The sequence below is a fragment of the Cetorhinus maximus genome, chromosome 9, assembly GCF_964194155.1.
Source record: "Cetorhinus maximus chromosome 9, sCetMax3.hap1.1, whole genome shotgun sequence".
NCBI classification, from domain to species: Eukaryota; Metazoa; Chordata; class Chondrichthyes; order Lamniformes; family Cetorhinidae; genus Cetorhinus; species Cetorhinus maximus.
In genome coordinates, this window is record NC_135887.1 from 116,755,686 (window position 1) to 116,778,624 (window position 22,939).

The 22,939-nt window shown below is 43.6% G+C and overlaps 1 protein-coding gene across 1 annotated transcript in view; it reads right to left on the bottom strand.

Annotated features, from left to right (window-relative positions):
* Nucleotides 1-8,029: 8,029 nt before the first annotated feature.
* LOC144684249 (doublecortin domain-containing protein 1-like) overlaps nt 8,030-22,939 on the bottom strand; it is a 337,405-nt gene continuing 322,495 nt past the window's right edge. The window contains exons 19-20 of the mRNA XM_078547886.1: nt 14,123-14,246; nt 8,030-8,458 (exon numbers count right to left, since the gene is read on the bottom strand). Coding sequence (XP_078404012.1) covers nt 8,273-8,458; nt 14,123-14,246 — 310 coding nt within the window. The 3' untranslated portion in view covers nt 8,030-8,272. The remainder of the gene's footprint in view (nt 8,459-14,122; nt 14,247-22,939) is intronic.

Genomic DNA, 22,939 nt, shown 5'->3' on the forward strand with positions numbered 1-22,939 from the left:
GAAAGGGCAACTCGACCTGAAACATTGGCCTGAATTTTCACCCTGGAGGTGGGGAGCGGGAGTCTGGAAAATTCCCGGCTCAGCCCACACGTCTCAGGAGAAAGTGCCCGCAAAAGCAGGATCTTCATTGCCAGGGGTGGGGTGGGGGGTTGCGTGCAAGCTGGAGTTAGGCCAGCTGACCCGGGAAGAAGTTCGGAGGCAGCCACCAGGGTCCACCAAGTGCCAAGGCTGGCTGTTCAAAAGGTGCGCTTCAATGCTGTGCGATTTTGACCCAGACCCCACCCCATCAGCCCCTACACACTCATACGCCACGTTATAGATGCATGGCTGACAGCCCAGACGTCCATTATTCTTGTTGAAACAACTGCACCTCAGACAAAACATTGCTTGATTGACAGCTCTGACTCTCTGATCTCTGCGGTCAATGTCACAATGTTTATTTACACAAGGTTAAGTGGTTTCAAGTGTTTGTGGTTTTTGTTATTTGATACTTTAGAAGGGTTTGGGTAATTGACTCTTTTATTGCCTTGCAGTGAAATTACTTTTTTTTAAAAACATATTGAAAAGCAATAAACAAATGAATTACCTTTTTAAAAGTTTCTTTTTTACACATCCTATGGTCACTATAGGTTTCATTTGTTGGATATAGGTATAGTGGGTTAATGGGCTTGTAAGTGCTATAGTTTGGCATAGGTAGCATGAGGGGCCATGAGGGGTGAGTGGAGTTCCATAGCTTGGCATGGGGACATGAGGAGCCATGGAGGGCAGGTGGAATTCCATAGCTTGACATAGGGGGCATGAGGAGGACCTTTAGAACTCACCTTTGAAAAAGTCCCTCATGTGGACTAGGGTTCATGACTCCCCTGAGGGGCCGTGAGCCACGACTCTTTAAAAACCTAGCCCAACGCTGTGAAAATTGCCAAGGAGTAGGATGTGCCTATCTCTGCAATGGAACAGACCAGGTCGGGAGTGCCAGGTTTTGACAGGAACCTGCCCCAATCTTTAAAGGCACTCCTGAAAATCAAACAGCCTGGAATGGGGTTTGGAACACTAGAATCAGGACCTGTCAGCCATTTTTAAAGGGGCCCCAAGTTTTTTTTGTTATTCGTTCATGGGATGTGGGCGTCGCTGGCTGAGCCAGCATTTATTGTCCACCCCTAGTTGCCCTTGAGAAGGTGGTAGTGAGCTGCCTTCTTAAAATGCTGCAGTGCATGTGGTGTAGGTACACCCACACTGCTGTTAGGAAGGGAGGTCCAGGATTTTGACCTAATGACAGTGAAGGAACAGTGACATATTTCCAAGTCAGGATGGTAAGTGACCTGGAGGGGAACTTCCAGGTGGTGATGTTCCCATGCATCAGCTGCCCTTGTCCTTCTAGACAGTAGTGGTGTGGGTTTAAAAGGTGCTGTCTAAGGAGCCTTGGTGAATTCCTGCAGTGCATTTTGTAGATGATACACACTGCTGCTACTGTGCATCAGTGATGGAGGAAGTGAATGTTTGTGGATGTGGTGCCAATCAAGTGGACTGCTTTGTCCAGGACGGTGTCAAGCTTCTTGAGTGTTGTGGGAACTGCACTCATCCAGGCAAGTGGGGAGTATTCCATCACACTCCTGACTTGTGCCTTGTAGATGGTGTACAGGCTTTGGGGGAGTCAGGAGGTGAGTGACTTGTCACAGGATTCCTAGCCTCTGACCTGCTCTTGTATCCACAGTATTTATATGGCTAGTCCAGGTCAATTTCGGGTAAATGGTAAGCCCAGGATGTTGATAGTGGGGGATTCAGTGATGGTAATGCCATTGAATGTCAAGGGGTGATGGTTAGATTCTCTCTTCTTGGAGATGATTATTGCCTGGCACTTGTGTGGCGTGAATATTACTTGCCACTTGTCCGCCCAAGGTCTTGCTGCACCTGGATATGGATTGCTTTAGTATCTGAGGAGTCACAAATGGTGCTGAACATTGTGCAATCATCAACGAACATTCCCACTTCTGACATTATGATGGAAGGAAGGTCATTGATGAAGCAGCTAAAGATGGTTGGGTCGAGGACACTACCCTGAGGAACACCTGCAGTGATGTCCTGGAGCTGAAATGACTGACCTCCAACAACCACTGCCATCTTCCTTTGTGCTAGGTATGACTCCACCCAGTGGAGTTTTCCTGCTGATTCCCATTGACTCCAGTTTTGCTAGGGCTTCTTGGTGCCACACTGTGGCCTTGATGTCAAATGCAGTTACTCTCACCTCACCTTGGGAGCTCAGCTCTTTTGTCCAAGTTTGAACCAACGCTACAATGAGGTCAGGAGCTGAGCGGCCATATTGCCGGAATATTGTCAGGGCCCATAGCCTTTGCACTATCCAGTGCCTTCAACTGTTTCTTGCTATCATGTGGAGTGAATTGAATTGGCCTCTGTGATGCTTGGGACCTCCGGAGGAGGCCAAGATGCATCATCCACTCACCACTTCTGGCTGAAGATTGTAGCAAATACTTCAACCTTGTCTTTTGCACTGATTTGCTGGGCTCCCCCATCACTTAGGATGGGGATATTTGTGGAGCCTCCTCCTCCAGTGAGCTGTTTAATTGTCCGCCACCATTCATAACTGCATGTGGCAGGACTGCAGAGCTTAGATCTGACCTGTTGGTTGTGGGATCACTTAGCTCCGTCCATTGCTTGCTGCTTATTCTGTTTTGGCACACAAGATCCCCTGGCTTGATGCTAATGGTAGAGTCGGGGATATGCCAGGCCATGGGGATACAGATTATGTTTGAGTACAATTCTGCTGCTGCTGATGGCCCACAGCACCTCATGGATGCCCAGTCTTGAGTTGCTAAATCTGTTTGAAATCTATCCCATTTAGCATGGTGGTAGTGCCACACAACACGATGGAGGGTATCCTCAATGTGAAGGTGGGACTTCATCTCCTCAATTACTGCATTGTGGTCACTCCTACCGATACTGTCATGGACAGATGCTCCTGCAGCAGGCAGGTTGGTGAGGTGAGGTCAAGTATGTTTTTCCCTCTTGTTGGTTCCCTCACCACCTGTCGCAGACCCAGACTAGCAGCTATGTCATTTAGGAGTCACCCTACCCAGTCAGTAATGGTGCTACTGAGCCAGTCTTGGTGATGGACATTGAAGTCCCCCACCCAGAGTACATTCTGCACCCTTGCCACACTCAGTGCTTCCCCCAAGTGGTGTTCAACATGGAGGAGCACTTGATTGATCAGCTGAGGGAGGGCAGCACATGATAATCAGCAGGAGGTTTCCTTGTCCATGTTTGACCTGATGCCATGAGACTTCATGGGGTCCGGAGTCGGTGTTGACGACTCCCAGGGCAACTCCCTCCCGACTGTATACCATTGTGCTGCCACCTCTGCTGGCTCTGTCCTGCCAGTGGGACAGGACGTTCCCAGGGATGGTGATGGTGGAGTCTGGGACATTCCAGCTCGATGGAAATTCAGCCCATTAACTCCGTTTCTCTCCACAGATACTGTCTGACTGCTGAATGTCTCCAGCATTTTTTGCTCTTATTCTAATTGGCTAGTCTTTGCACTGAAATCTGTATCAATTATATTCTACATATTTGTTAGGTGGCTTCTTCTACTCTCTAATTTGTCATCATAGCTCATCCCCTTTCCGCTGAAGATTTGTCTTGCCACTCTTTTCTGTACCTTTTCCATTACTTGAATACCTTTTTTGTGAGGTGGTATCCAGAACTCAGCAGTGCATTGCAAAACCTCAGCACAACTTACTGCCCCTTACACTGTTCTGGTTATGTGTCCCAGCGTTCTTTTAGTTCTTACCACATGGATCGTTGTAAGTATGTGTCTTCTGTCGCTCCCAGGACATTCCTGGAACATTGAGTTGCATGCATTTTTTACTTGGGCTCCCCAATTTTTGGCCTTTGAGTAATACATGTTTGAGTGCTATGAATGCATTTGCCATGTGTTTGCCCATATTGCTAAACAATCCATGCTCTTTTTGAGAATCCATTGCTGCATCCCCTACCTCTACTGTTCTACCTGGTTTTGTGTCATTAGTAAATATGACCATTCTGTATATGGTTCTGGTTCCTACAGGGATTCTTCACATAAGGACTCTCGAGCATTCTATATTGTAACCAGATTTTTACCCAGTCTTTTGTTTTACCCTGGATTCCGGTGGCTAATATTTTTATTCGAAGTTTCTCATATGGAACTTTTCCAACAACTTTTAAAAGCTGAAATAATCTAAGGCATTTGATATGCCATTATTCTACTTACCCTCAAAAAACAATAAGGAGGGCTAATAGGATGGATCTCCCCCTTAATCTATGCTGGTTTGTTTCTTATTAAGTTATCGTGGGAACAGTTATGCCTCTGACAGTCCTTTAGCATAGTTTCCAGTTATACCTGCTTTATTCATATTCATTTTACATGGGGTATGTAGACTTGATTGTTTGTTTTGCTAATGCTGCCTAGCTCCCTTAATGGTTTAGTTGGGTAAGAGCGCCACCCAGTGTAATACAGAGGCATACAGGCCCAGGAGGTGCCAGATTAGGTTTATGTTGAGTTATCTGACCTCGCTGGGTTGACAGCAGGAGATGCTACAATTGTTCCCACTGTTCCTGGAAGTTATGCTCTAATTGTACAACACTCTGGTCAGATCCCCATCTGAAGTACTGGGTTCAATACAGGGCAACGCACCTCAGGAAGGATATAATGACCTTAGAGGGAATGCAACACAGGTTAACCAGAATGATATTGGGACTATAAGAATTAAATTAGGAGGATAGGTTGCATAGACTAGGATTGTATTCCCTTGAGTATAAAAGATTAAGGGGTGATCAAACTGAGGTGTTTAAGATGATTAAAGTTGATAGGGTAGATAGAGAAAAATGACTTCAACAGAATAGGGAGTCCAGAAAAAGAGGGCATAACTTTAAAATTAGAGATACGCCATATCAGGAAGCATTTCTTCATACATAGGGTAGTGAAAATGGGGAACTATCTCTCCAAATAGTAATTGAGGCTAGGGGTCAATTGAAAATTTAAAAATGGAGATTGATCATTTTTTGTTACACGGGAATATTAAAGGGTGAGTAGATGGAGTTAAAATACAGATCATCCATGATTTAATTGAATGGCGGAAAAGGTTCGATGGCTTGATTATCCTCCTATAATCTAATATTTCCTGGGCGAGAGACGGACAAAGGCAATCAGGATCCCTGCTCCTGATTGCAATTCAGAGACTTGCATTGGAAAGGCACATGTATAGATGCCAAGGCAGACAGATTTGGTGTTCATTCCGAGAGAATGGGGAATATTGTGCTATTCTGTGAAGAAGGGTGTGTAAATGATTTAATTAAGCGGGGAAAAATTACTAGAAGGCAGATTGTCTGGGGGGTTTAAAACATGAAAGGATAGAGGTGTTAGGTTTGAGGTACAAGTGAATAGGTTGGATCTAACATTTGCATGTTTAGATCAGTTGAAATTGTTTGAATATCAAAGGGAAGTCAGAGGTACAAAGAAACATGCTTGCATCTTGCAGGAGTTCTATGGGTAAACAGAAGAGGGTATATTACATTTCATTAACCCAAAAGCAGAGACAAAATAGAAACATGAAAGATTTTATATTTGGAAGGATTTAAGTTTCAAAGAGGTGTGAGAACAATGGAACCTGAGATAAAAGTGGGGAACAGGTATTTTCGACTTACTGTGAAAAGCTGTTAGCTGTTGGCTGTTATATGTAGCTGTTGGCTGTAGCTGTGGGCTTTTGTATGTGTGAGGAAGATCTGGAAACAGCTCTAGGCTTGGAGAAGATGCAGTTTGAATTAGCCATTCAATGAAGCCAGAAAAAGTCTAGGGACTGCAACAAGCAGTATTATTCTGAAAGCTTGGGTTTCCACAGTAGAGTGGGAGAGAGCTTAAAAGGTCATGTGGTATGCCTTTATTAAAGCTATAGCAGTTTGCCTTGGGTAATATTACTGGATTTTTATAGTTAAACATCTATAAGGGAGTGTTGCCTGGAAAGCGTTTACTTGTGGGTCTGATCAAGTAGAGTCTTTTTGGGAGAATATTTTGTAAGGCTAATTTTAACTGTGTAACTGTAATCTTGTGTGCTTAAGTTTTCTTTCTTTTTATCAATACAACTTTTACTTCTAATTTTTTTTAATCCCAAAAGTGTTACTGGTCTTCTTGCTGCTGAGATCAGTGGATTTTCTTATCATTTTCAGAATACAAAAAAAGGGTCAAATTTCCCTCTGGGATTTGGTTTGCGCAGCAATTAACACCAGCTGTGGTCATAGCAGTTTCAATGCACCTCTTAGGCATTTGTCATTACCACTAACCACCAAAGTATCAAATAAAGAATGGTCACTTAGATAATTAGAGAGTTCCCAAGCTGTCTGACGACTGCAGGATTAATCTATCTTTTTAGGAGCGGCACTGAACGAAAGGGAACATTGTGAAAATTGTGACTGCTTGATGTTAGAAGTAGGCTCCTGATTGGCTGGCATGAAATATCTACCAGCTAACCTGAGAGATAGCCTTCCACGGAAAGAAAGGTGAACCAGAAGCCCAGGGATGGGTTGGTCTAGACTGTATTCAAAGGCAGGAAAACCTCCTGGATAAAAGAGGCTTATAATCAAGGAAGAGGGCCAGCTTGGAAAGCCAGCTTGCTAAATGGAGATTTGAACCTTTTTTGTGTCAGTCATCACAGTGGGAGAGAGTTCAGTAATGCTGGCCAGAATTGCGCACAGTATCTACAATGAATGTGTTCATTGTACCAGCTGCAAATTACAAGTGCCGTCTCACCATTTCCTTATTCCCTGTGAGACAACACAGAGCATAAGATGTCTGTGCAGGAAACTGACAATCAGCAAATGTGTAGCTAAAAAAAAAAAATCAGAAACAACACACAATTAGATATGAACACACTAATTGACTTAAATGAGACAAGTCTGAAAATGCTGCAGTGTTTCTTTTTTCAGACCTGAGGTAGGACAGTCTAGGAGGAACTCCAACTGTCAAGCTATATTTAAACTGCAGCTACTGGTATCAGACTGGGCGAGAGTTTGGCTTGTCTATGGCTATATGCAATCGTGGAATATTTCTCCCAGCAGTTGGATTTCACATGCTTGGACAGTGTGGGTGGCAGTGTCTATGTTGTCAATATATATTAATTAATTGCAGGTCGGTTTAAAACCTGAAAATGAGGTCCAACAAGCCTCCAGGCATCCAATACAAGGGATCCTTGGTTTTATATGTAGATAAAATGCAGCACAAAAAGTAAGGCAGTTACATTGCTTAGGCCACAATGACAGTATCATATCCAATTCTGGGCATCACACTTAAGAGTCAACCACATTGCTGTGGATCTGGAGTCACATGTAGGCCAGACCAGGAACGGACAGCAGATTTCCTTCCCTAAAGGGGCATTAGTGAACCAGATGGGTTTTTATGACAATCAACAGTGGTTTCATGGTCATCATCAGGCTTTTAATTCTATACTTTTATTGATTAAATTCAAATTCCACTGTCTGCTGTAATGGGATCCCCAGAGCATTATTCTGGGCCTCTGGATTACTAGCCCAGTGACAATACCACAATGCCACTGCCTCCCTTCATTGGCTGTAAAGCACTTTGAGATGTCTGGTGGTCGTAAAAAGCACTAGATCAGCCTAAGGCTTTCTTTCTTCTTTCTCTTACAGAAAACTTTAACCTTGGTGCAAAATGGGGAGCTCTTTGGAATAGCCAAAAGTTATAATATAAATGCATCCCCACAATTCAATCAGTTAGCTTATGCAGAATGGTATTGGTCTGAAGACCAGTCAATAATCTCTTCTCACAGGCTTGAATGATAATGAGTTCAAGGGCAATGCAAAGCTAAAAGTCCAAAACTTGAATGATTAACAGAGACCAGGCACCCATGTGGCCGGGTTGCTGGCCTTGTTTAGTGCAAAATTATCTATTTGGCGTACAATAAAGAAGAGTTAAATGGTGTGACTCTGTTTCCAACCCTTTAAGGAATCCTGAAGCTTTTTTTTTGTTCCATTTCAAATAATTTTAATCCATTTTCAAAACATGCTAATAATTACATTTTCAGTGCGTGTAGTTTTGTTCTTGCACTGTGACAACCTGATGTTTCTAAGAATGTGAGTCATCTATTAAAGTGGAAAGGTGAAATCTTCAGAAGAAGAACATGCACATTGCTTATGCTGAACTCTTAGTAGGAACTGCCTTCACAATGTTATTCAGTAACCATGGCTGATGTGAAAAAGGTATTTTGTGGTCTTACGTTTTCTTGAGCATGTTTGTGATATCCGGGCCTGTAACTGTTAATATCCTGGACTTATCTCTCTCCCCATTCTTCAGAACTTTTATTCTCACAGGCGTGTATCCAACGTGACTTTTCTGAGCTGGCTTCAACAGCGGTGGAGCATTGGGGATAAGGGACCCCTCAATTGGCCAATCATATTCCTAGTTTTAACAGGTTAAAAAATAATATTAATTTTTTGTACATAAAGGCCTGAATTTTGCATTCAGCAGTGAAGTGACAGTGTTGGCCATTGACCTCAGTGCAAACCACCCACAAAGATCTCGTGATCTCTTTCACGTTGGTTTTGCCGTTTCCCAAAGTTAATTTAATTCTGGAACCATCTATAGAGGATTTCCAGCATTCAGCAACAGAGATGCTAGCAAGAAAGCTAATCAGCCAATCACATTGAAAAATTCTCAAAGACAGCAAATAAGAAAGTAAAAAACACTAATTATCCTTAATTTTCTAATTATTTTACAGTGAATGAAATAAAGATTGGGTCATACACATGGGGGTTAAGATAGAAGCTGAAATATCATAAACTTTTAAAAAGTTATTTTAATTATTTTAAACACTTGTTTTGTTACATTCCACAAATATAAAATTAGTTTTTCAGGGCCAGAGAGGTTATTCTTCAGAAATTATGACCTATCACATCATTAAAAACCCAGGTGCACTTCTTTTAACACAATGTAACTTCTTCAAGTTTTGTTTGCACTACTGTATTAATCTCTCAATAACACAAGTGATTTCAAAAACTTTCAATTGCAAGGATTTGAACAGCACACCCTGGGGATGAGCAGAGAATCACGAACAGCAAATTCTGTGTTTAGCTGTGCATCTGCAGATGTTAAAAGTTACTGTCAGTTTCACAGAATAATGGTAAGCCCTGACAGATAAGCCATTATTCCAATTGCAAAATCTGGCTAATATTAATTTGATTAGAAATCTACTGCAATATGTTTTTTGAACGCACAAGTAAATCTCCTTCAGCAATGTCTACAGTCGGCTGGCTCTGCATCATGGTTGTGATGTTGAGCTGACATTCTGTCCTACCCATCTACAACACTTCCCAGTTACCAACAATCTCCCCCATCGCATTTCACTGAGAAAGTCATCTAAATATATGTATACAGATAATTATAGTTGCTTGTAAATACATGAGGGGCATTAATTAATCAGCACAGAGGACAGCTTCAACAGGGTACTGAACTTGAAAATTTGGCGAGTGAAGAAATTTAGTGCGAGGAAGGAAGCGATGAGATAAGCAGGGTGTGTGATTGTTTGGGGAGTTTTTGAGTTTTTTTCTTTCCTTGGAGTGGGAAGGGAAGGATCCAGTTATCATGGTCCAGTGGGCACCTACAGCACAGGTAAGACTAAGAAAGGGGATCTGCTGAAGGAGTTTGAACAGCTAAGGGCTAAATTTAAAGTAGCACCAAAAAGGTAATAATCTCGCAATCAGTCGCTTGGCAGGACAGAACTTGAGTATTTCTGAAAAAGCTGACATGCTGTTGGAGCTTTTTGTCTTGCACTCATCAGGACAGATGCAAGAATGCCAAATTTCAAAGGGAGTAACAATTTATATTGCATGAGAAAAGGGTGCTGATTGGTCAGCAAATTGACTGATTGGTCAAGGGCACTGCCCTGAAGAATGCACCAGGGGAACTATTGTTCTCCACATATATGCTTAATTCAAAAAATGCGCAATGCCTGGGCATGTTCCCTGCAAATGAAAATACGTAGCTTCTAGCAAGCATAAGTGACTGATAGCAATCTTAAATTTGTTGTAAATCAATTGGTTGACTCTGCATATCAAGATGTAGAACCAGTTTGGGCTGAAATAAGGAATAGCAAGGGAAAGGGGTCATTGGAGGTATTAGTTTATAGCCACCCCTAATGGTAGCTACACTGTAGGGCAGAGAAATAAGAAATAATGAGGTTTGTAAGAAAGGTACTGCAATAATCATGGGCAGTTTTAATTTTCATATAGATCAAGTTGGCAAATGTAGCCTTGAGGATGAGTTTATAGAGTGTATTCAGGACAGTTTCTTAGAACAATATGTTCTGGAACCAATTAGGTACAGGCTAATTTAGACTTGGTAAGGTGTAATGATACAGGATTAATTAATGATCTCATAGCAAAGGATCCTAAAGGGAACAGTAATCATGATAACATAATAAAATTCCACGTTCAGTTTGAGGGTGAGAAACCTGGGTCTGAAACTATGGGCCAGATTGTCACAGAATCGGGCTGATTCCAAAGCCATTTTATAATGGCAGGCAGGACCCAATTCTGGGGGCTGAATTTTACGAGTCGGCAAGCAGGGGTGGGGCCCGCTCGCCAATGCGTAAAATGACGTGCGATGACGTCGGGGGGAACTCCCGACGTCACCGCGCCCAATTTAAATTTTCAGGAAGGCGGGAGCGCAGCAAAATTGAGGCCATTGACAGAGTCAATTAAGTAATTAAAGGACCTGCCCGTCCAACCTTAAGGTTGGCGGGCAGGCCAGGAAACCTGGCAAGAAGCAGAAAAGACATGAAACCTCATCCACGGGTGGGATGAGGTTTCATGTAGGCTTTAAAAAATTTTAATAAAGATTTTGTAAAAATTATGGACATGTTCCAACTCGTGTGACTTTGTCACATAAGGGGACATGTACGGGAATTTTCTTTTCTCTATTTTTAATATTTTTGAAAGTAGAGGCGATCTCCCTTAGGCAGCATTTAGCCTCAGGGAGATGAGTGCGCTCTTTCATGTGCATGCGCGAAAGAGCGCACTCTCGATTTTGGGAATCCCCCCCTGCCCGTACCGGGAGCGCATAGCGCTTCCCTGCGGACGTCACGCTGGGCGGGCCTTAATTGGCCCACCCACGTAAAATGGCGCAGCGTCTCCGGTCGGGGGCACCGATCGGAAGTGCGCCCGTATGCGCCCGCCCATCATCTTCCCCTCAACGGGGGGGGGGGAAAATTCAGCCCTGGGACTCCAATTGCAATTCCTGGCACTGGCAAATTTCGCCAGCATGGGATAAGAGTACAGGTAGCGAGCCCGCACCCTGCACACCCAACCTGGCCGGTTCCATTGTGAGGGTAGATATCTCTTAGCCCTGCAATTTTCTTGGAGTCAGACCAGCTTCTCCAGGACTCATCGTTCACAGTCCCTCAGAGAAGTCACGAACCATAATCTGGACTTGGGAACTTTTTGAAAAAAAAGTTTTAAAAGTTCTACCCATGTCGCCCATGCCCTTCCATGTTCCCTATGTCCCCTCCATGCCACCTCCCTGCCCATGCCACCTCCAGACTCCTCCACTGCAATTCACCCAGTATGTGTCATGTACAGAACCAGCGAGCCATGTAATAACAATGGCAAGTATTGAAGTGCTTAGGAAAAAAACACATATTCAGAAATCTGCTTTGAAAAAATTGCTACTCCAACAATTCCATAAAAATGCCAATCAGACAAGATTATTACAGCATCAGAAACAGAAGCTTTTCCCACTTAACATCTCTTAATCTTGTCCAAATAAACATAGGGATATTGACCAAAAAAATCACAGAAATAAAAAATTATTACAGCCGTATAATTTATCAAACAAAGTAAATACTCCACTTCAGTTTGCCCAAAGAGACCCTTGTTCAGCTAATGCATTTGTGAGTCTTGGAGCTCAGCCAAGCATTCACAATGAGTCCAAATGGAGAACCAAATGTTTGGCTATCTATTTGTGTAGATATAGTTCCCTAGGTTGATTCCTGTGATGAAGGGGTTGTCTTATGAGGAAAGGTTAAGCTGCTCACTGGAGCTTAGAAGATTGAGAAGTGATCTCACTGAAACATACAAAATTTAGGGGGGGCTTAACAGTGTCGATGCTGAGAGGGTGTTTCAGCTCATGGGGGAATCTAAAACTAAGAGCACAGTTTCAGAACAAAGAGACTGCAATTTAAATCTGAGAGGATGATTTTTTTTCTCAGAGGCCCATTGATCTTTAAAATTCTCCATCCGACAGAGCAGTGTCTTTGACTATATTCAAGGCCGAATTAGACAGAATTTTGATCTACAAAGGAGTCAAGGATTGTGAGGCAGCAGGCAGGAAGATGGAGTGAAGGCCACGATTTTCTTTTTATTCGTTCATGGGATTATGGGATTGGGACTTCACTAGCTGGGCCAGCATTTATTGCCCTTGAGAACTGAGGGGCTTGCTAGGCCATTTCAGAGTCAACCACATTGCAATGGGTCTGGAGTCACATGTAGGCCAGACCAGGTAAGGACAGCAGATTTCCTTCGCTAAAAGATATTAGTGAACCAGATGGGTTTTTAACAACAATCAACAATGGCTTCACGGTCATCATTAAACTTTCAATTCCAGATTTTTTTTTTATTGAATTCAAATTTCACCATCTGTTGGGATGGCATTGCCCTGGGTCTCTGGAATACTATTCTAGTGACAATACCACTATGCCACCGCCTCCCCGATCAGATCAGCCATGAGCTAACTGAATGGCAGAGCATGCTCGAGGGGCTGAATGGAATACTGCTGCCCCTATTTCTTATGGTCTTGTGTTCTACATTATGATGCACCTTTATAAAACACTGTTTCGACCTCAACTGAAGTACTATGTCCAATTTTGGACATCGTACGTTATGAAGGATGTGTCAACTTTCGAGAGGGTGCAGAAAAGGTTTGCGAGAATAATTAAGTTATAAGGGACTTTAGTTATATGGATAGATTGGTGAAGCTGGGGTTATTCTTCTTAGAGAAGAGAAGGTTGAGGGACAATTTGGTGGATGTTTAAAACATGACAGGTCTAGACATCCCATTGGCTGAAGAGTCAAGAACGAGAGGACACGATTTATGGTGATTTACATAAGAACCAAAGGCAACGTGAGGAAAAAGATTTTTATGCAGCGAGTGGTTAGGATTTGGAATGCCTGAGAGACTGATGGAGGCAGGTTCAATCAGGGCTTTCAAAAGGGAGTTGGACAATTATTTGAACAGAAAAAATAATGTAGGGCTACAGGGAAAGGTAGGTGTGGGCAGGGAAAGGGGGGTTGGTGGGACTCATTGAACTTTTTTTATTTATCCTTTCACAGGATGTGGGCGTCACTGGGCAAGCCTTAATTGCCCTTGAGAAGGTGGTGGTGAGCTGGCTTCTTGAACCGCTACTGCCCATGTGGTGTACGTACATCCACAGTGCTGTTAGGAAAGGAATTCCATGATTTTGACCCAGCAACAGTTAAGAAATGGTGACATAGTTCTTGCAAAGAGCTGGCATGGACACAATGGGCCGAATGGCCTCCTTCTGTGCTGTAGCCACTCTCTGATTCAAAAGTAAGTACCTGCAACTACAAATGATAGTGCATCTTCACCACACTGTGATTCATTACCATTTCCTGATGCGACATTAAACCAAAACCCTGTCTGCCTAATTCTTTTAAAGGTCCCATGTCACTACTCTTACCTCAACAATCATGATGAAAATTAGATTAACTCATCATTCTTCCCATCGCTGTAACTGCGGCCTTGCTGAATTCACAATGGGCTGCTACAAATGCCTGCATGTGAAGGGCTTTGGTATGTTTCAGAGCAAATAATTTTTTTGTTTACATAGGAAGGTATAGCTGTAAACAAAAAGTTATTAATATTCAAGTTTATGCAAATGACCTCCATGATTGAAGCCCTCCAAACAAGTACATGCTATCCTACATTTCTGAGAGTTCTGAACTAATGAATTCTTTGCCTGGGCAACTTCAATTTCTGGGTTTCCCTGTAACATGAAAAATTTATAGAAAAGTGTTGTACATTGTCTACTCATCAGTGAAGTGCTATTACCTCATTCAAATCACCATCTGGCAGCACAGGCCACATGTACGTTAGCTTGTTCCACAGTGGATTCTCCAATTTCGAATGCTTCCATTGACCAGGCTTCGCGGTTCCTTCATGCTTGATGGCCCATCTAATGAAACAATAATGTTGTTTGTTGAAAGCAAAATCGTGCCAGAATATTTTTTCCCAAATACAGAAGCACTAATATTAATCAGCATAAATATTTCAACACTGCAACTTGAAACACTCTCCTGGCCTTTTAAGTGGATCTCAGGATCTGAAATGGGAAAAAGGACTCATTTGCCATCAAAAACTGAGAGGGAGCTAGAAATTGGAGCTTGTTGCTGCTAAATTGCTAGACCAATTACCAAATTATTTCATCTGGTTTCAATGTTTTTTTAGTTAGGCCTTTTGTAGATGAAAGGGGTGTTGATTGAGAAGAGTTGAACACTATCTATTTCATACATGGGGAGAGGAATTTTAACTCCTTCCATCAGCAGAAACTGGGATGGGATGGGGTGATGTGGTTAAAATGGAGCAGTGGGGAGGGGTAACTTACCCATTCTTTCTCACCCCAATTAGGTCGACCGCAATTTAAATTACAGACCCAGGATAATCCAGCCCAAGCCTGTGCAGTCCTCTGTATAAATTCAAGTCTTTCTGTTTTTCTCTTTCTTTAAATGTGCAGATCATGTTTCAACAATATCTTTTGGGGAGAGGGGGTGTGGGGGCCAGTGTGTTAATTTAACATGATCTCATTTACATAATCCTGGTGAGCTGCACTTGTGGAACTCAGACTCACAGGCAGGCTCACCAGTTCTGATAGGAGGGGAAATTTGGTTACTTCCCATGTTTCAATAGTCTGTTAACGTTGAGGGTGGAGTAGGGTTTGGTGTGGTGCGAGTGGGAGAGATGCAACAGCACAGGGACTGAGAGCTCGAACAGCAGCAAGTCAGTAGGTTTGTTCCTCCTGGGCCCACTAAAAACCACTGAAGAGAATTTCACCTTCTTGGTTTTGAGTGTCATGCAGTAGTCCCTTTAAAGCTTGCTGGTTAGTCCACTCATCACTAACTACTGTTATGACGGGATGGGAGGAGTGTGCGAATTATCAAGTCCCACTACCCTGCAGGTCATACCATTAATTTAAGTGTTTAATTTTCTCACCGAAATGGCCAATTGTGTAAGCACTTGCTCAGCAATAACCTGCTCACTGATGCTCAGTTTGGGTTCCGCCAGGGCCACTCAACTCCTGACCTCATTACAGCCTTGGTTCAAACATGGACAAAAGAGCTGAACTCCCGAGGTGAGGTGAAAGTGACTGGTCTTGACATCTAAGCCGCATTAGACAGAGTGTGACAGCAAGGGGCCCTAGCAAAACTGGAGTCAATGGGAATCAGGGGGAAAGCCCTCCACTGGTTCAAGTCATACTTAGCACAAAGGAAGGTGGTTTGGTTGTTGGACGTCAGTCATCTCAGCTCCAGGACATCCCTGCAGGTGTTCCTCAGGGTAGTGTCTTCAGTCCAACCATTTTCAGCTACTTCATCAATGACCATCCTTCCATCATAAGGTCAGAAGTGGGGATGTTTGCTGATAATTGCACAATGTTCAACACCATTCGTGACACCTCCATGTCCAAATGCTGCAAGACATGGAAAATACCAAGGCTTGGGCTGACAAGTGGCAAGTTACATTCGTGCCACACAAGTGTCAGGCAATGACTATCTCCAACAAGAGAGAATCCAACCATCGCCCTTGATGATCAATGGCATTACCATCATTGAATCCCTCACTATGAACTTCCTGGGGGTTACCATTGACCAGAAACTGAACTGGACTAGCCATATAAATACTGTGGCTACAAAAACAGGTCAGAGACTCGGAATCGTGCAACGAGAAACCCACCTCCTGACTCCCCAAAGCCTGTCCACAATCTACAAGGCAAAAGTCAGGAGTGTGATGGAATACTCCCCACTTGCCTGGATGAGTGCAGCTCCCACAACACTCAAGAAGCTTGACACCATCCAGGACAAAGCAGCCTGCTTGATTGGCACCACATCCACAAACATTCGCTCCCTCCACCAACGATTCACAGTGGCAGCAAAGTGGACCATTTACAAGGTGCATTGCAGGAATTTACAAAGGCTCCTTTGAAAGCACCTTCCAAACCCACGACCACTACCATCTAGAAGGACAAGGGCAGCAGATAGATGGAAACACCACACCTGGAAGTTCCCCTCCAAGCCACTCACCATTTTGACTTGGAAATGTTTTGCCGTTTCTTCGCTTGTCACTGGGTTAAAATCCTCAAGCTCCCTTCCTAACAGCACTGGTGGTGTACCTACACCACACGGATTGCAGCGGTTCAAGAAGGCAGCTCACCACCATCTCAAGGGCAACGAGGAATGGGCAATAAATGCTGGCCAGCCTGCGAAGCGCACATCACGTGAATGAATGACAGAAAAACCTTTCTTTCTAGTAGCCAGAAGAAATGAGACTCTGGCCAGGCTTCCTTCAAGAAACTCAGAATGGACCATTTATTTTAAAACAAAACTTCTTTTAACAAGTTGCAAGTACTGGTTGACACGCAAGTGTAATTTGAAAGTGTAACTATCTATCTCTTCCTAAAGAATTCCGCCAGCACACACACAGACACATACACACAGACACACACACACAGACACATACACACAGACAAAGAAAGAACAAGCAGGTAGAGTCTCTCCGCAGAGATGGGTTTTGGAGGATGGGCGTTATAAGATAAAGGATAAAATCCACAGGGTCTCAATGCAGTCGATCTGGAGTTCTCTCATGTGCAGACGGGCCACAGGCCCCGATGGAAAGCCTGTAAGTTCTCACCAACTGGTCTCAGCTTTGCAGGTCCAAATGCAGACTGGTTACACTCAGACGAGGGTTCTTTGGCTACAGCCTGATAGCCACACACAATTTTAGACAGGGTAGAGGGAGGGAGCCAGCTAATGTAACCCTCCTTCTTCAGCTTGTTCCCCAACAAGACGGCCTTCAAAACAAGCAGGTTCACAATTTAAGTTCTGTTTCCTCTCACCCGTGTGATTTCCAGCAAGTTACCAACGTTCCTTTGCAGTTTTTTTTTTCTCCATCAATTAAAATGATCGCGGTTCAAAGCAAATGACCAGATCTTCCTCAAGTACCATAAAGGTCAGGTGATTTCTTGGAAGAGGCCTGCTTGCTGATAGTTCCAAGGTGAATTTATGACCTTTTTTAAAAATCCCAGAATAGCATCCAAATGTCCAGATCATGCCATGTCTTCCGTTTTGTAAAAGAAAAATTCAGTCTTGGGAGATATGATTCTAACACTATCGATGGGCGGAGACTGCATGGCACTCACTTCACTCACTGGTTCAAGGAACTGGCGCCAGAGTTCCTACAACAAGGTGCCTGCTATTGAGTGGAAAGCTGTTTTCTCTTATCACTGAAATAGGAGAGGTTTGCGAATGTGTCTTGCTGCTCACTTTACGCTGCTCACCTCCCAAGATACACTGTGCACACATTCGAGGATTGGTGCGCTATGGTTATTTTCCTGCCACAATTCTTTTGGGGATTTTAGATAACTTTATGTTAGTTTTTAAAATGTGCATTCCTTTCTCATGAACCGGGTTTGGTGATCGCCTCCATCCTGCCTTATTGTTATATTCAGCGGTTGGACCATAATGGAGGGACCATAGCTGCCAGGACTAAAATATTGGCATACAGTTGGCAGCAAGAAAACAATGCGGGGGATGCACTAAGCAGAATCAATTGTAATAATTCAATCTTGCTGCAAGATCTCATTTCTGCCAGTCCAGTGGGCTCCAACATCAAGCCAGTCCCGATTATTTAATGGGTTACATAACATTACCCTCGCAGCACACAAGTCTTGTGTTATTCGCAATACTGGATACGTGGCTCTCTATTGTATGATTTAAGTCATTAATAAATATGGTGAATAGTTGAGTCCTCTCAGTGCTTCTTAAAATTATGCCATTGATGAAGGCTTGAAGTGATTCAGTGTAACCACATTTACTGTAGTAGTGATTTACACATTGATGATAAGAGATGATAAGAATTGGAAGGAAGTGACTCGTGGCATCCCACAGGGATCTGTACTGAGGCCTGAACTGTTCACATTATTTATTAGTGACTTAGATAATACAATAGAGAGCCATAGATCCAGGGAGCCATACATCCAGATAAAAGCAAAATACTACAGATGCTGGAAATCTGAAGCAAAAACAGAAAATGCTGGAAAAACTCAGCAGGTCTGACAGCATCTGTGGAGAGAGAGGCAGAGTTAACATTTCGAGTCCTTATGACTCCTCTTCAGAGCCATACATCCAGGTTTGCCGACGACACAATGTACGGAATTTAATGCCCCCACCCCAGAAGTGAGACGGGGGGGGTGGTGCCTGTGATTGGGTGGGAGGGTACAGGGTGGAGAACCTGCTGCCCTCCTGCCTCCCTCTGATCAAGTCCAGGGTGGGAAAGCTTGCAGGTGGCCAATTGCCCAAAGACCAATTGCTATGGCCACTTAAGGGTCTGAATCGGTTGCTGCTGGTATTCAGCCAGCAGTGGGCGGGGACTTGCCTTCTGGCGAGGCCGCCCAGTAAATTCTGCTGGGTTTGCCAGTGGCTTGCTGGGGGCGGAGAGGGGGGGCGGGTCCCTCGTTCATGGGCACTCAATACATGATTGAGGGAGCTGGAAATGGGAAAGGTGGGGGTGTCCTCACAGGAAGCCATCCCCCTACCCTTGCTTCCAGCCCCCCTACCCTCACAGGCTATACCATCCCATCCACACTCACTCCTGTCTGAGGATCTATTGGCAGTCTTCAAGTTGGGCCCCTTTGGAGCACCAGCAGTGGCCACCACCCCTGGTGGTGGCACTGGTTATGGAGAGCTGCCAGCCTCTGATTGGCCAGCACTTCTCAGAGGTGGGATTTCCACCCTACTGGGACCTTAATTCAGTGGGAGGGCCATTGCTGTCCAGGTAAGTGCCAGATTACCTCAGAAAAGCATCAGGCCTGCCGAATAAAAGCGACAGAGTACTCCCACAGGTTCTCCAACCAGTGGGCAAGAGCACACTCTCACCAACATTAAATCCTGGGGAAGCATAGTAAGTAGTATAGACTAGAGCACAAATTACAAAGAGACATTAACAGATTAAATGCCGCAGATAGATAAGTGTGAGGTCATCTGTTTTGGACTAAAAAATGGATTAAAATATTTGTTAAATGGTAGAAATATAGGAACTGTGGCAGTCCACAGAGATTTATGGTTCCATGTACATGTTACTAAAATGTAGATTAAGCACAAAAAAAAATCGACAAATCTAATGGAATGTTAGCCTATATAACTGGAGTGCCTGAATATAAAGGAGAGGAAGTTTTGTAACAGCTGTACAAAGCCTTTATTAGACCACACATGGAATCCTGTCTACAGTTCTGGGCATCACACTGAGAAAGGATATATTAGCCTCAGAAAAAAATGCAGTACAGATTCACCAGAATGTTACGAGGGCTCCAAGGGTTTTGTATTCCATGGAAGTTAGAAGGTTAAGGGGTGATTTGATTGAGGGTTTCAGGGTTTTGAGAGGACCTGAAAGGTCATTAGAAAGAAACCTTTACATCTGCCAGGAGTATCTTGGACGATGACACAAAGCTGGGTGGGAGGGTGAGCTGTGAGGAGGATGCAGAGATTCTTCAGTGTGATTTGGACAAGCTGAGTGAGTGGGCAAATGCATGGCAGATGCAGTATAATGTGGATAAATGTGAGGTTATCCATTTTGGTAGCAAAAACAGGAAGGCAGATTATTATCTGAATGGCTATAAATTGAGAGATGGGAATGTGCAACGAGACCTGGGTGTCTTTGTACACCAGTCGATGAAGGTAAGCATGCAGGTGCAGCAGGCATTAAAGAAGGCAAGTGGTATGTTGGCCTTCAAAGCCAGAGGATTCGAGTGCAGGAACAGGGATGTCTTGCTGCAATTGTACAGGGCCTTGGTGAGATCACACCTGGAATATTATGTGCAGTTTTGGTCTCCTTATCTGAGGAAGGATGTACTTGCTATAGAGGGAGTGCAGCGAAGGTTTACCCAACTAATTCCTGGGATGGCGGGACTGACATATGAGGAGAGATTAAGTCGATTAGGATTATATTCGCTGGAGTTTAGAAGAATGAGGGGGATTTCATAGAAACCTATAAAATTCTAACAGGACTAGACAGGGTAGATGGAGGAAGGATGTTCCCGATGGAGTCCAGAACCAGGGGTCACAGTCTGAGGATATGGCGTAGACTATTTAGGACTAAGATGAGGAGAAATTTCTTCAGCCAGAGAGTGGTGAGCCTGTGGAATTCGTTATTCGCAATGTGCTTCCTGTGCGGGGGTGGGGGGGAGAGGGAATCCCCATTGTTCAATGTGCACTCTTTCACGCATGCGCGCGAAAGAGCGCACTGCTCCCTGAGGCAAAGTCCTGTCTCAGGGAGATTCGTGAAAGGTAAGTAAAGTCTAAAAATAGAAAAATATCAAAATTATTAACATGTCCCCCTCATGTGACAATGTCACACGAGATGGGACATGTTAATAATAAACACTTAAAATTTATTACATTTTTAAAAAACGGACATGAAACTTCATCCTGCCAGTGGATGAGGTTTCATCAATAATCTGGAGCCCGCTGGGGCTCCTGGCCTGCCCGCCAGCCTTAAGCTTGGATGGGCAGGGTCTTTAATTATCTTACCTAGCCTGTCAAAGGCCTCAATTGGCAGGTTGGTGGGCGGACAGCTGATTTCGCTGTCCGCCTGCCTTCCTAAACATTTAAATGGCCCAGGATGACGTCGAGGATTCCTCCCGATGTCGTCCCGTGTCATTTTCCCCTCGGCGAGCAAGCCCCACCCCCAAATTGCCGAGGGGAAAATCCTGGCCAGAGTTAACGTTTCGAGTCCTTATGACTCTTCTTCATGCGGACTCGAAATGTTAACTCTGTCTTTCCCTCCACAGATGATGTCAGACCTGCTGAGTTTTTCCAGCACTTTTTGTTTTTGTTTCAGGTTTCCAGCATCCGTAGTATTTTGCCTTTGTCAGAAGGGTGAGAGGAGGTGTTTTGATAGAGTTGTTCAAAATTATGAGGTGCCTGGACAGAGCAGATAAAGGGGAAATGTTCCATTGGCGGGAGGGTCGAGAACCAGAGGACACTGATTTGACAAAAGAACCAGGGACAACATGAGGAAAAGCTTTTTCGTACAGCAAGTGGTTAGGATCTGGCCGAGAATAGGGTGGAGGAAGATTCAAATGTGGCTTTCAAAAGAGAATTAGATAATTATCTGAAGAGAAAAGAATTGCAGGGTTATGGGCGAGGTAATGGGATTGACTGTATTGCTCTTGTAGAGAGCCAGCACAGACACAACATACTGAATGACTATAACCAACAGTATAAAGGTCTGGCACATAAAGGGTTAACATGAAACTGGGTACAGTACCACCCACGCAGTGATGTAAGAAAACACATGACCTGCACCTAGGGGTCAGTGTAGTGTTGGACAGAGTCATGCCTAGAAGCAAGCATGGAGATAGCTCTTAGCTTGGACCTTTACTATATATATATAGATTCTAACAGTTAATAAATACTTACTATTGAACTAACTAAGGCTACGAATACCTTAATAAGGCCCACTGAACTACGCCCAACACCTTACAACATAAGCATCCTGTGATTCTGTGAGTTCTAACACTAAAAAGGGATGCACCGATGGAAATGCAGATAAAGCATTACAATAAGCACGATTAATGCTAGGTTTGCAATTGATACTGAAAAGTGTTATTGACCTTAAAGGAAACAAATTCTGCAGCACAGGCATGGTTGTGCTGAGCTATGGCTGAGGAGTCAGTAAATTCAGAGTGAAACCTGTTTACAGATGAATCAGAGGCTTGATGAGATTTGTGCTAGTTGGCACTGCAAATAAAAAAAAAACATTTCCATTGCCGTGAAGTGAAGCCAGTTAGAAACTGGAGTGCTGACCTGTGTGCCTGACTAAAAGACCCGTGTTTCACCAGTAAGCAAGATTCTGTTCTGCCACTGTCCATCTCCTATGTTTGAGAATACTCTTGTAGAAAATAAGTAAAAAGGAATTGACAAGCTAAGCAATAGTTGAAGTTCAGTCGTCAAGCCTGCCCACTAAGCTCATTTAAATTGTGGACTTTACCTGGGAGTCATCAGGGAAGGTTCACCACATGGTGGCAATGTTGCACTACTTTAAGCATCTCTTCCATCACTTAGACCCTTCCCCACATACCCCCCTTTCTGTTATTTGTTCTTTATTTGACAAGTACACGTCAAATGTTTCGAGCCAGAATTCTTCAAATTTAGGATGTTATAATTATTATCATTTTTCAGTAGTTATAAATATAGTACCAAAATAGTCAGTTGCCAAACGTGTTTCCAGAATTCAAAGCTAGTTTGTTTTTAGGTGACAGAAATACTAGGTTAGAATGTACCGTTGTAGAAATGCTGAACTTGGGAATTAATTTTTTTCCACTATTTTAACATTACGGAAGCAGGTTAGCGTTAAAATAGGGTAAATAAATGGACATGGAAATTCTGGAACCTTCTCCTGCCAAAAAGGTGTTAAGGCTGGGAGTGAATTGGAAATTTCAGAACTAAGATTGATGGATTTTTTTTGGTTGGAGAGGGTATTAATTGGTTACAGAACCAAGGGTCAGCCATGTTCTAACTGAATGGCGGAATAAGCTCGAAGGGGTTCCCAAGGCCTCCTGTTCCTGTGCTCCTTTTGGAATCGGGGTGCTAAGTGTTCATG